The sequence below is a fragment of the Leopardus geoffroyi genome, chromosome D2, assembly GCF_018350155.1.
Source record: "Leopardus geoffroyi isolate Oge1 chromosome D2, O.geoffroyi_Oge1_pat1.0, whole genome shotgun sequence".
Lineage (NCBI taxonomy): Eukaryota > Metazoa > Chordata > Mammalia > Carnivora > Felidae > Leopardus > Leopardus geoffroyi.
The window spans coordinates 57,934,292-57,948,504 of NC_059334.1; the positions used below are offsets into that span (position 1 = coordinate 57,934,292).

At 42.4% G+C, this 14,213-nt stretch overlaps 1 protein-coding gene across 2 annotated transcripts in view; it reads right to left on the reverse strand.

Moving 5' to 3' along the window:
- Nucleotides 1-14,213, reverse strand: part of HPSE2 (heparanase 2 (inactive)) — a 671,933-nt gene that overhangs the window by 18,369 nt on the left and 639,351 nt on the right. Inside the window, exons 10-11 of one of the 2 annotated variants that reach the window (XM_045438525.1) lie at nt 14,019-14,164; nt 6,466-6,612 (exon numbers count right to left, since the gene is read on the reverse strand). In XM_045438525.1, coding sequence (XP_045294481.1) covers nt 6,466-6,612; nt 14,019-14,164 — 293 coding nt within the window. The remainder of the gene's footprint in view (nt 1-6,465; nt 6,613-14,018; nt 14,165-14,213) is intronic. The other variant, XM_045438526.1, reaches the window with a different exon arrangement.

Here is a 14,213-nt window from a genome sequence, read left to right on the forward strand (position 1 = left end):
TTTCTTTGATATAGGATTTAATGAGGGTGAAATCAAAGCAAAAGTCATATCCCGAAGAGATGGAAAAAATAAGCAGTATGTAGAAAAAGAAAAAAAAAATATGTTAATTTCTTCACAGAATAGGCAATAAGATTCTGGGTTCATAGGAGTGTTAAGTTTCTTTCAGCTAAAATCACGGCAGCTGAAGGAGAGGCTCATGCAGATAGGAAATTTAAACATTTAATATGGAACCTACTAGCCTCAAAGCAGAAATATTCTACACCTCTCTCATGTGCCACCCATGCTTCCTGTTAGTTGTTTGTTTCTAGTAAGAGAGATGAACTCCTTTAGGACAGGGACCGCAAAATCCCCTTCCCCCTCCCCCAAACACCCCATATTAAATAGTTCTTGAAGGCTATTGATGATGTAGGCTGGCATTAGGAAGATCAGGAAATATTCTGAGAGAGAGAATTTGCATTGAACTTTATATTCAGACTTTTCCCCCTGATTTGTCTACTTGGGATTCCTGAGGCAGGTTAGACTGCTGAAGGGGAACAAGTTATGTCTGGAACAAAGTAGGATCTCAATAAAAGGTGATGAATGGACGAAGATATATGTGAAGCCTCACATGTCAGCATCTTTCCCTCAGAGATGTACTTCTGGGCTTGTGTTCCATTAGGTGAAGTGGAGCTAGCTAGAGGTGCCTATGTGTATGGGGTCAGAATATAATAAGTCAAGACTAATTTTTATAGGCCCCAAATTAAGGCAATTTATAGTTACTGCTGGCATTTAATAACCCTTTTGTTTGATAAGAGCATAGAAGAAACAAGGGAATTCCCCAATTTGGCTGAGAAAAAAAAATAGCTTTATCAAAATTCTGTGACTGGGGGAGGGGCACCTGGGTAGCTCAGTTGGTTAAGAGTTCAATTCCTGATTTCAGCTCAGGTCATGATCTCACAATTCATGGGTTTAAGCCCCAAATTGGGCTCTGTGTCGATGGCACAGAGCCTGCTTGGGATTCTATCCCTCTCTCTCTCTCTCTCTCTCTCTGTCCCTCCCCAGCCCTCTCTCCCTCTCTCTCTCAAGAAAATCCAATGAAATTTGAATTAAAAAATATTCTATGACTAGGAAAAAGTATCTTAGAAGCAGCTCAGAGAAAAATTTTCAAGAAGGCTCTGAAATTAGGACTTGTGAAGAAAAGTTGACAGAACTGGGATGAATTAGCTTAGGAGAGAGAATATTGTTGAGTAACCTGATACTCTTCACATCCATTCTGTGAAGAGCCTACGATGAAATGAAACCAAACAGTATTGTGACAGGGTTATCTGTACTGAGTATTTGTCAGTATGTCATTACAATTTTATATTGCTGGACTGTTGGGGTAGCACAGAATTGAGGAAGGTGCACTGGATTTGGGGCCAGGAAAATGGGGTGCTAGCTACTTTCTAGCTCTATCACTTAATAGTTGTGTGACTCTCTCTCTCTCTCTTTTTTTTAATGTTTATTTAGTTTTGTGAGAGACTGCAAGCAGGCAGGACTCGAACTCAGTAGCCAAGCCATGAGATCATGACCCGAGCCCATGTTGGACACTTAACCAACTGAGCCACCCAGATGCCCCAATAGTTGTGTGACTCTTGAATAAGTCACTTAATGCTCTAAGACTTGTTTTCTTCAACTCTAAAGTACAAGGGAGGCAGGAATTCTTCAATTTTCTTCATGGGGCTCTTCAGAATGTCAAATGACATAATGGCTATTAAAACCATTTATTTTTATCTATAAAGTCCAAGCTACAGTAGGCCACAGTGTTCTTATAAAATTAAGTGTTCAGACAGGACTGAAATTGTGGGCACTCCTTCCCCAGAGGTCTTCAAAAGTAGAGCATCCTCTAGTCTAGTTGGCTTTGCCACAGACTATCTATCTAAGGGAATGGAGAATGAACCAGATCACTGCAAAATGTCATTCTTCCCAAGATTCTTTACATCTACTGATTCCCTTAGGTTTCTGTGTTAGAATACAATACTCAATGTGATGAAAGTTCCTTCTTTCTTTTCTAATTTTTGGATAGTTTCCCCTTCAAATTGGAATTGAACAAGATACATAGGGCAGGGCACTGGGATGTGACCAAACACCTGTTCTTGGTTTGACTTTTCCCTAAAAACATGAGTCCTGCTTTTTGATATAAGTTGACTTCTTTGGCCCAACTTCATGTTGCTTCCCTGTTTGTTGAAAGACATTAGCGATATTTATGTCTTGGGTAGAAATAATTCTCTAGAGGACAATGTTTACTGCTTTGTGTGCACATGGGGCACTGGGCAGATTCTCTCCTTTGTGGATGACAGAGATGCCCCAAAGGTGCTCTCTGACTTATCCAGAATGGGAACTAATATTGTTTTGGGTGTAAATGGTCAGTCTTTCTCTCAGAAAGGTGAGAAACCAGGGAACAGGACAGAGGATGGACTTGCAGCTGGAGATTTTCTGGAGAAAATATTACTGCCACTCCCTCTTATAGCACAGGCTCTTTGTGTGGCCTTTTAGTGGCCTGAGGAAGCTACTTGGCTGGTGACCATGGAGACAACAGGCTCCAAAAGTGAAGTGGGAGTAGGGGAGGGAGAATGGAAGAGAATAATTGAATTTTGGAGTTCAATGGGAAGCAGAACTCTTTTGGCTCAACCTCCCACTGAGTGAGAATCTTGGAGCACCTCTGAGATGGCCATGGCCGCTCACTCTCTGAGTAATAGGCTACCTCCTAAGAAACCCTGTCCTCAGTCAAACCAGGCAAGCCTTTGGAAAATGAGCTCTTTTTGTGGTGAAATCTTTCTCTTTTAAATTGTACTCCTGGTTTGCTGTCATTTTAGAGGATTCTAGGCTAAATCTGTTTTCTTTCACTTAATCCCTGAAATATCTGAAGAAAGTCCTCATGACTTACCTTATTTTTCTTCTCTGAATTAAATCTCCCTATTTCCTTCAGCCATCTTTAAAGCATATGTATTCCAGGCACAGAATACCCTTCTCTTGTACACACTTCAGTTTTCTAAGTTTCTCTTCTCCTATCCTATGGGGTAGAGGGCACCCACCTTTTGTCTGATTCTGAGAATGAGAACTATCTCTCACCTAAAGACTTTAGACTAACTATCTCTCACCTAAAGACTTTGAGTAGCAGGTCCTATGATTGGTTTACTCACTGAAATGAGAAACAGGAACCCTCATTTATGGACTTGGATGCCTAGACTATGCCTGATTGTGGCCCTAAGGGTGCTTCCAGTACCTGACAGTACTTGACCCCCAAGATCATGTGGAAATATCTTTTCAGAGATTTCAAATATACCCAGTCCTGATGGCAGCTCCAAGAGAATGAGAATAACCCCATGTTTTCAACCAATCGTAAAAGTTTGCTGGCATTTCTCTACTCCTGAAACCCCAGGCCAAAAAGTCTAACTGGCTTATATGGCACCCTGACTTGCTCCATATCCTCTTTCTGGTTCCTCCAGACAAGAGCAATCACAGGTTCCTCTGCTCCCAGAGCCTTCCATCCTCTTCTGAGCTAATATGGCTCCAGGCTGCAACAAGGAATTAGCAGACACAGAACACAGAATCTGGCCCTAGAGGCTTATAAAACAGAGAAGGAGACACCAAAGGCTGAAATCACTTCCTCGCATTTCCTTTCATCCTCTCCTGCAGAGTATGCTTCACCAAAACCACACCCTTCCTGTGAGACCCCTATCTCAGAACCACTGAAGGCTCTTGCACTTATTTGTAGTTATGGAGCAGAGCACTGGGGGCACTGACTGTGCACCTGGTAGCCCCTACTGGCAGCTAACAGTTCAGGATGGCACAGCACAGGGTCAGAGCCACTGAGGTCTAGAATGGGAGAGGTGCCAAATTAGCAGTAGTTTACAGGAGAGAAACAGGCTTAGAGCATTAAGTGAAGGGCTCAAATTTTCACAGGGAAGTAGAGGCAGGATTAGGTCTGGAATCCAGTTCCCTAACTCCCAGTCCAAAACTCTCTTTAATACGATATATGTAAAATCATATGTGCATGTATTTATGCCTATATACATACGCATGTGCATGGGTGTGTGAAATTTTCATTTGTAGAAGGTTTCATTTCACCCACAGGCTCTAATTTGATTCTCACAATAACCCCCATCTGACAGGTAAGGGAGCCGAGGTTTGCCCAGTTAAATGGTAGCAACTGGATTCATATCCAGGCCTTCTGAGTCCAGTTCCCTCTTCTTTCAATTGCATGGCATTGTTATTTGATCTCAGTGGGCGTTACCAAATCCCTCTTCAGGACTCCTGTGGAATGAAATTCTCTTTTTCTCTATTCCTCTGACATTCTCAACAAAGCCGTAACACAACTCATCAAGGTGGTGACAAGGTGGGGTACGAGACGGCATAATTGGAATGTATGTGATATCAGTAGCCAGTGGGAGTTGCTTCAGTCACTCTTAAGGATGGGAACAAGCAGAAGGGCCAAGGTGTGGCCAGGTTCATAATCCTGGAGGTAGGGACTTAGGGTGGGGTAAACAGGGTTGGAGGCTTGTGCCCTCGGTTGGTGGGGGAACAAGCTCATAAATTGATCCTACCCTCTGACTGCCATCTCCTCCTGTTTCATGGATTTCCATCTGTACCTTTGTTATCATAATCTTAACAAGTGTTTTAGCAACATATTATCTTAAAAAACTGAGAAGACTCTGCTTTGGAAGAGCATCTTAGAGATGTCAGAAAGAGAGCAATTTTTTTCCCTCTTCCTCCCCAACGAACTAGAGTCCCGAGTTGAGGAAAAGGAACACAATGGGCATTTACTGCACACTTATTATGTGTCAGAAACTTTACATAGATTACCTTATTTACTCCTCTCCACATGAGATGAAGAAACTGAGACTTGCAGATTATGTAACTTGTGCAACGACACACAGCCAACAAATGGCCTGTTGGACTAAAGCATTTGGCCAGTTCCTTCCACGCAGTACACATGACTTTCCAACGCTGGGCAGGCTCAGTTCCTAGTCTCACTGGCTCCACTGGACCCTGCATATCACAATCACTGCTGAGGTGTCAGCCCTTCTGCCAGAAATAACTTTGCAGGTCATTAGTGAGTGGCAGTGGGAGACTTGAACATATTCATGGTCCTCAGAAAATCAGACCCAGGGTGAGAATTTGTGAGCTGGAAGGGACCCTACCAAATATACAGCAACACTTGAATTTTGCAGATTAGAACACTGAGGCCAAGGGATTAGGATTAGAGGATCTTCCCAGGTCAATAATTATTTAGTGAAGCTGGGACCAGAACTGGTTCTCCTGCCTGAGATGAAGACCAGGAATTCAGCACACTGGTCATGAACTACTGGGAAATAGATAGAGAGTGGATAAAATACTCAAGAGAATCTCCTAATACAGGTAGGATTGAGAGGAAAGAAAAGTAGATGCAATGTACATGTAGCCAAAGAAAAGAGCCAGTATGTGAACCAAGACTGAAAATACAGATCTAGGGTGGCCTGAAGAGACTCAATAAGTGACTTCCCAGATTGTGTTTTGTTCCCATTGCACATACAGTTGGAAGCCAAATGCAAGCCACCAAGGTTGCAGTGAAACAGCGAACAATTATAGCGCAAATAGTTGTGGGCAGCTGTGGGAGTGCAAGCCACCTGCTCCAAGTTTACAGCTTTGTTAAACTTGGTAAACATTAAAAATGCAATAGGAATGCTCCCAGTCTGTACAGCATCCCATACCCTGCCTGGGAGGCCTTACTCGGGGAGCTGAAGTGGCCTTGCCTGTGACCAGGCTCTTCTCACTGTGGCCTAGAGCTGTTTTCTCTTGGCAGAGGTCAGTGTTGTCAATAGTCTCTGGCAGAGATGGAGGCAGGTAGGGAGTATCACAGAATCATATATTTATAGAGTTTGAAGGGACCACAGAGCCCTCAAAATATAATTTCTCTTCAAACATTCAAATAAGGAAACTGAGATCCAAGAGGTGATGGATCTAAAGTTATACATTTAGGGGCAGAACAGACTCTTGAACTCTGAACTTTCAACCCTTTGTCCAGTGCTCCTCCTTCTAATGCCATGAGGTTTGTAGATGCTGACAAATAAGGAGTTATAGCATTATAGAATGTTACAGATGAAAGGGGCATGGTTTTCAACTACCAGAGTTTTTGGTTGTCACATGACTAGGGGATGCTATTGGCATTTAGTGGGCAGGGACCAAGGATGCTAATAAGTAGCTTGAAATGAGATTATCCTTCATAATGAATTGTCTTGCCCAGATACCAAAAATGCCCTTGTTGAGAAATATTGTGTCTACCATTTGACTCCACGGTTGAGGAATCTAAGCCTAGAGACAGGGAGGGGTTTGAGTCAGCAGTCCCCTGACTCCATTCCACTGAGCCCCCACATGAATTAGCAACACCAAAGGGGCAATTCTAGCTCCTTCCCCTCCCAGCTCCTGCTGCACTTGTTCTGAAGCTATTTCCAGGTTTGCACGTACTTGGACTTCAGGCCCTCCTGTCCATAGGGCTGCAGTAGATACTGGTGCACGAGCTTGTCCCTGAGGGTCCCGGCCAGTTTGATTTTCTTTCTTGATCGGTGCAGGTTGATGATAAAAAGTGTAATGGACCCTCGAACATAGTTGTGGCTGAGAAGGAGAGAGAGAGAGAGGGAGAGAGGGAGAGAGGGAGAGAGAGAGAGAGAGAGAAGGGAAAGATGGAAATAAAGTTGTCAGTTAGTTACTGCTAAATAATTTATAGGCTGCACCAGACAGGACTGCCTCAGGAAAGGGCACTTATTTTATAGTTCTTGGTCACCTACACCTTCAAAGACAGGAAGGCCTTGTTATTGTGGCTTCCTGCAAAGAAGATACCTGCTTCCCACCAAACTCTTTTTGTTTTTGTTTAAATGTATTAAAATGATTTTAGAAAACAAAATATCTTTTTTCTGAATATGAAAATAAAACATGCCGATTGCAGAAAAAAAGGGAAAAATACAAAGACATACAAAGAAGAAAAAGAAAATTATCCTATAATCCAAATATCTTGAGATATGATAATATTTTGGTAAACATCCTTCCAGTATTTTTTGTTTTATTAATTCAATATTAATTCAAATATTTACAGAGTACTTTCACACATACATATACATTTCTCAGTTTTCATTTAATTGGGACCATATTGTTTCTTCACTTTGTGAACATCTTAAACATATTCCCATGTTATTATGTTATTGTATTTCCTTCTATACTTATAGAAGAATGCTAAATTCTTCAATCATAGTAATGTTACATAATTTGTTTAGTTAACCCCCTACATTTGGGGACTTACATTGTTTTCAAATTTTTGCCATTTCAAATTACATATTCCATTATATAAACTTTTGCATATCACCATTATTTCGGATACAATCCTGGAAGTTGGGCACGTTAGGTCAAGGGGAATGCACATTGCATGGTTCTTAACCAAATCTCTGCTTCATTTCCAGTGATGCCCCTCCCTGTGGGAAGATTTTTTGTCCCTGCTCTGTTGAACCCTAGAGATTACACAATTGGCTTTGGCCAATAAAATGTGCTGTTAAAATCTTTGGGCATAAGCTTTAAGAGGCAGCCTGTGTTTTGCCATGTGTTTTGCTGTGTCACAAGACCATCGATGTTCATGACAGAGGTGACTCTATTGACCTGCATCCTGGAATGAGGAGGATGTGGAGCAGAGCTACAGCTGAGCCATGGCAGACAAGTAGCATGAATGAGAAATACACTTCCTTATGGAAAGCCGTGGAGATTTGTGGGTCCTCCATTATCATAGCATCACCTCACTCATCCTGATTGATACACACATTTTGCTAATATTGATGTTAATTCTCTAGAAAGCTTATACCAATTTGCTCTGTGCAGCTATCTATAAGTGTACCCATTTCCTCATACCCTTAAGAATAATGGATATTAACATTTTAAAATACCTTTCTCGGGCGCCTGGGTGGCTCAGTCGGTTAAGTGTCCGACTTCGGCTCAGGTCATGATCTCACAGTTTGTGAGTTTGAGCCCTACATTGGGCTCTGCTGACAGCTCAGAGCCTGGAGTCTGCTTTGGATTCTGTCTCCCTCTCTCTCTCTGCTCCCCCTACCCCCCAAAGTGAATGAACATTAAAAATAAAATAAAATAAAATAAAATAAAATAAAATAAAATAAAACAAAACACATTTCTCAACCTGAGAGGTGATAGTGGGATTTCAATGTTGTATTAATTTGTATTTTTAAAACATTCGTGCAGAGGTGCAGTATTATTTTCATTTGCCTGCTTGCCATTTCATCTCTCGTGTGAACTGACTATTCATGTCCTTTGCCCATTTTCTATTGATTTATAAAAACTATTTACTAAAGATGGTGATCCTTTGTCTGCATGTATGTTGCAAAATTTTCCCCAGGTTTCTTTGGCCAATTCAGTTTGTTTATATTTTATTTTGATGTATAGAAGTTAAAAACTTGGGGCACATGGGTGGCTCAGTCAGTTAAGTATCCTATTCTTGATTTCAGCTCAGGTCATGATCCCAGGGTCGTGGGATGGAGCCCTGCGTCAGGGTCCGCACTGAGCACGGAGCCTGTTTAGGATCATCTCTCTCTCTCTCCCTCTGACCCTCCCGCACTTGTATGTGCTAGCTCTCAAAAAAAAAAAAAAAAAAAAAAAAAGTTAAAAACTGTTAGGTAGTCAAATTTATCGATCTTTTTGATTTCTGCTTTTGCTGTTTTACCTAGACCAAGATTATAAAACTACTCACATTTTGGAATCCTTTTAAACCAGCACAGGATGTTCAGAAGCCTGGAAGAACTGTATGCCTACATGCAAGAGCCTTCCAGCATGTATCAACAAAACTATAATGATTTCCTTCTTTCTTGTAGGAAAAAAGACTTTGTTTCTAAGGGGTCCCCTAGGGCCCCATCTGGATGGGTTAATGAGAGGAAACAGAAGAAATGACCCAGTCCTGCCTTCAAAGGAGGATTTCAGAGAAACTCTAAGTCAACTTTGCCCAGAGGAAAATATCATTCCTTGCAGAAACAGCATCCCTTAGCCTCTGGGTCACTCACCTCTGCTTCTAAAGGTGCTAATGAAGAGTTGAGTGACTAAGGGCAGGTCAACATGATAACTTGGGTTGCTTTTGTTTTGTTTTGTTTTGTTTTGTTTTTTAATAATACAGTTACCAGGGCTCATCCTGGAGATGTTGATTCCATCCATTTGTGATGGGGGCTAGGATATATACATATATATCTAGGATATTTGGCAGATGAGTTGGGTTTGGAAACCACATGCTTAGAGTAATCCATTAAGTTTATTTATGAGAATAATTCCCAAAATATATTCCACTGACTGTGTGTCAGATGGTTCTTCTTGCGTCTGTAGGAGGGCACATTATTGTGTTCAAAGCTTTCTGGATGCCTGCACTGATATTCTGATAGATTGTTAAATGACTTCTTTCTGGCTCCTCCTCCTCTGGTCCTTCTTCTCAATATTCTGAATCATGTGAAGTAACTTTTAGAGCCAACTGAGTAGGTCAGAAGAGAATGCCTATTTACTGAGCAAGCTTGTGTCACTAGAGCTCAGAAGAGAGATGCTGCTAGCCTGTGTCAGCGTTACCATCGTTAAAAGAACACCAACTATATTCCATTGGTGGGTGGGCTTTAGGTTTAGCTTAGCTGAGGAAACTGAGGCAAACACCATTAATTACAGGCACTCTGGGCTTCAGAGTGTGAGCAAAAGTAGGCATGGATGGGTACCAATTTTGCCAGGCTGTGGTAAGCTCTTTTGCTAACTACCAGCAGATAACTTTCTCAAAGGCTAGTAGTGGAGGAGGGAAAGCTGTGTGCTTGCATTTACAAGTTTCTCCTCTGCAGAGCTGGGGCAGAATGAGCCCTGGGAGACTGCAGAGGAGAAGGGTGGGATGTGGGGAAGTGGTGGGTGGGAGGGAGACCTGAAATCACAGCATAGCTGCAGGGAAAGCTGTCTTTTCAAGCTGCTTGGCAATGGTCTGATTTCCATTTACATAGTTCCCCTGGGGGAGACAAACCTGTACTGAAAGCCAGCTCACAGACCAATGTGCAGAGGCTCTCACAGAATGCACAGAGCCTCCTCAGGTAGGAACTGGCATTGAAGACTACCTCAGCTGTCCCTTTTTCTGCCTGGTTGATGGGCAAAGGCATTAGGCAGAGGTCTTCTGGCTGCGAAGCCACATTCTTGGGTGGAGACTGCAGCACCAACCTGTGCTGAGAGTACTGTGTCAAGAATACAGATTCCTGAAGAATATGTATTCTCTGCCCACAGAAAAGTAAGCTTGGAGGAGTATCTGTTCCCTAAGACGATGGGGTCTGACAGAAAGCATGGCTGACAGGCAGTTGATCGTCTTCTGATGTCAAGTCCAGGTGGCTTTTGGTTCTCTTAGCAAATGTCCCTTTCTTTCTGGTGGAACATCTATCTTACTCCAAGTCTCATTGTGGTGAGACTTTTTCACCAGCAGACAATCCATGCATCTGGAGTGCATCTTTTTGGCTGTTCTTTTGCTGCCTGACATCTTCTCTGTGATGCCATGGGGGTAGGAGGAAGTGAGTCAGGGAAGGGAGGCTCAAAGTGGAGTATCCTGGATATAAGAGGTAGGGGACATCATATGGAGAGGTGCATGTTGACGTCCAGGTAAAAAACAGTCACCATTCTAGAAATGCCTCCAGTGAAGCTGAGAGACAGAGGAAAGGAAGAGAAGACGGTGCTTTGGAATCCATGGTCCATTTCCAGTGAAAGTCCATGTGTTTGAAAACTGGGTTGGTCCATTGTCTCCAAATCTAACTCAAAGTTTTTGGGTTCGGTAAAAGTCAGGCCATGTTTTGCCAAACATTTTTTCCCCTAATTTCAAAGCCCCTGTGTATTTTAAGGGAAATTTAATCCACATGTTTCTGATTCATTTACACTTAACTCATCAAAATATTGTTTTGTAAGAGCTATTTGATGTCCAAGAAGCCTCAGGAACCTTTTTTATGAGTCTTTAAAAAAATTCTTCTAAAAAACAGGAAGTCGTGTTTTGCCAATAATAAACAAACTTGAACCCCAAAAGGCTCAATTTTGCTTCAATATCCACCAGGTTCCAATTGGTTCTGAACTTGGCTAAGGACCTCAACTCCTCCCCAGAAACATACGTTATTTCAGCAGAATGGTTTATAAAAACAAGGTTTCCCAGTCAAAACTTATTTGTTCTCTGAACAAGAAGACCTAAGGCGAGAACTGCCACGCTGTCAGGCTCCTCATCTGTTAATTCTAGGAAAGAAGGCAGGAAAGCACCTGCTCGTGTTGGTATGCATACCTAACTTTTTATCCTAAATCCAGCCTAAAACACAACACTCTCCTAGGTCGAAACCAAACCACAATGCAAAAGTCTGCCAGGAAGGGCAAGGAGGTATTCAATTAGAGGTTGCATAACTGTCCATCAAGGAGGCTGTAAAAGGAATTTCTGTTGTATAGGACACCAGACCAAAAGATCTCTAAGGGTTCTTCCCAAATGTAAAATTGTTTGTATTATTAGTGTTGTTAGTTGTGTATAGTACAAATATCTGGCAAGATGCCTGGCATGTGGCAAGTGTTCAATATACACTGGAGTGTAGGAGTTGTTTGAATAGACACTCTCTTTGGGTCGTTCTTCTGATAAGTTTATACTTTCTCACCCAATCCCTGTTTTGGCCAAGGATATATATTTTCAGAGTACTGGTCAAGATTGAATAGTGGGAAGCCAACATGCCCACTCTGTGACCTTGACCTCATTGGCTATGAATAAACTAAGTGAATCAGTAGTGTTTCCTCATGACTGTTGTGGAAGATGAGAGGGCACATACAGGGCACGTGGCTTCCCAGGGAGAAGGAGCAGAGACACTTGTCCTATCCCTGTGCTTACCTGTCTGGGGCATTGAACATCCACAGACATGGAAGAGACCTGCAACTTCAGTGAGCTCAGTGCGTCCATTGTGGGCTTACTTTTCTAATAGGAACGTAAAGGTCTTCACCCCTATTATTATTGTTAAGGCCATATGTGCAATAGATTAGTCAAGTCTTGTCTTTCTTTTTTAATGGAGAAGAGGGATGATACTGACAGCAGCATAGCAGCACTGTTTCCCCAGCGAGGTTCGAAGTGAGTTCCCATAGAAAGTAGAGGTGCACTGGTGATGTAGGGAGAGTATTAGATCCATATGATTTTAGTAACTTATTTGAGGTCTCATGCTAGTGAATGGTAGAATAATTAACCACTCTACCACACCACCTCCTTCAGGATGCTGTGCTGATATCAAAGGGGAAGAGAGGCTAGAACTGGAAATCCTCAGTGATGTCTTGATGCTCTATGTCTGCATTCATTCATTCATTCATCAAACATTCACTGAGATTTTCTTCATGCCAGTCACCATATTAGACACTAAGAATAAATAGAACAATGAATGAGACACTGGCCCTGAGTTCACGGTATATTTGGAATATTCGTGATAACTTCCCACAAGAATGTCAAAGAATGTCAGGATGAGCACTGAGATGGGACTACGTGAGGAGCCCTCTGTGAGGACACCCAAATTCTGCTAAGCCCATGACTACTGACATTTTCCCCCTGGTTCCTCAGACCCATTGTAAACAGGGCACAATTGATGCTCTTCCCAACAGAGACAAAAGGTGCCAAGGGTAATTTTTCTCTCTTGAAGCTGGGGTCCGCCTTTTGAGTGATTTCCTCAGGGCCAGGGTGGAGACACGGAATACAATGTTTCCTTGTGTGGTGATCAGATAACTCCAGCCAAAGCCATAAAGTAGTCACTCTCTGTCAGGTATTGGATTGAGCTTCCTGTTGAGCAAAAGGGACGTTGAAAGCCTCTGGCCTCTGCCCAAACCAGCCTCCTCTCATCCACAATAGGCACTTGTATCTATAGACAAGACAACTGGCCCCTGGCCCTGCTATGTTCAGAGTGATTCTTTGAAAAATCTTATCATGATAAATTAATTGGCTTGGCTCTTCTCTCATCAAGGAAGGGGAAGGAGCGTCTATTGTAATCTGACCACTGGAGCTCTTTGTGCTATCCACTGCCCATGATCAGCGCCTGATAGGCCCACTGGAATTAAGGTCTGGCTGGAGGTGCTTGCTTCCTCCTCCCTCTCCCCCACCCCCAGGGTTTCTCTGCATTAAGAGAAAGAGTTCTCTTTTTCCAAGCTGCCTACTCTGCTCCTTACATAGGAAGTGATGTAAGAAAGCCATATTTGGTCAGATGGGTTTGGCCTTAGGCTCAGTTTTCAATTTTTACCTTATGATCTTCATGTTTTAAAATATTTTCGCTGCAAAAATTTATTTATCTAATGATAATTATTTTTTTGTTTGTTTACAGACAACTGTAGTGACAACCAGTGCTTCAGATCAAAAAGAGAAGGATTACCACACTGATTGTTCTGAGTCTAGCCCTGTAAAAAAAGGAAGACTAGATTTTATTAGCCTCTTAACATTTAAAGTAGCTGGAAAGATTTCTGAAATTCTGAAGATGGTTCTAAAGCTGGCATGACTACCTTTGGGCACTTCCGGTTTGGGACACACTGGTCTAGGGCTAGCTTCCTAGTGGTATAGCTCTCCAGCATGCACCTTAGAAATGTAGACTTATTTCCTCAAGCTCTGCCGGTGGATCAGAGGAAAAAAAATTTATATCTCTAGCCTTGGTTCAGGCATAGGTACACAAAAAATGCCTCATGGGCATTACATCAACTGACACAGAGAAAATGCTCAATAAAAATTTGTTGGATGAAGAAGTAAATGAACAAATGGCATGTATTTTTATGAACTTTTTGTGCATAAATCCTCTGAGAGTGAGAAAATGGTTTTACTTGGAAAAAAGCTTTTTGTCAGAGATCATATGAAACCCGCAAAAAGCGGGAGTAACGATTCCAGAAGCAGTTTACAGTAAGTCTTACAGGGGTCCCCAAATGTTATGGAATTTTAAGAGGGGTCCAAAGCCTGAAGCCCCTTGTGAGTGGCTTTCTGTGACATCTTCCTGAAGACTTACTTGTGGTGGTTTGTGCAGTGAGCATAAATCCTTAGTTTGTCCCGGATCACTCGGCCTGGCCGTGGCTTCCGTTGGAGCCCAGCCACATGCACAGCCAAGACTTTGGGGCCAATCAGGCGCTTGTAAAGGAGAGAGAGCCAGTAGTCCTGAGAAGAACAGAGAGATGGAGAGTCAGAGAAAGATACAAGTTGAGTG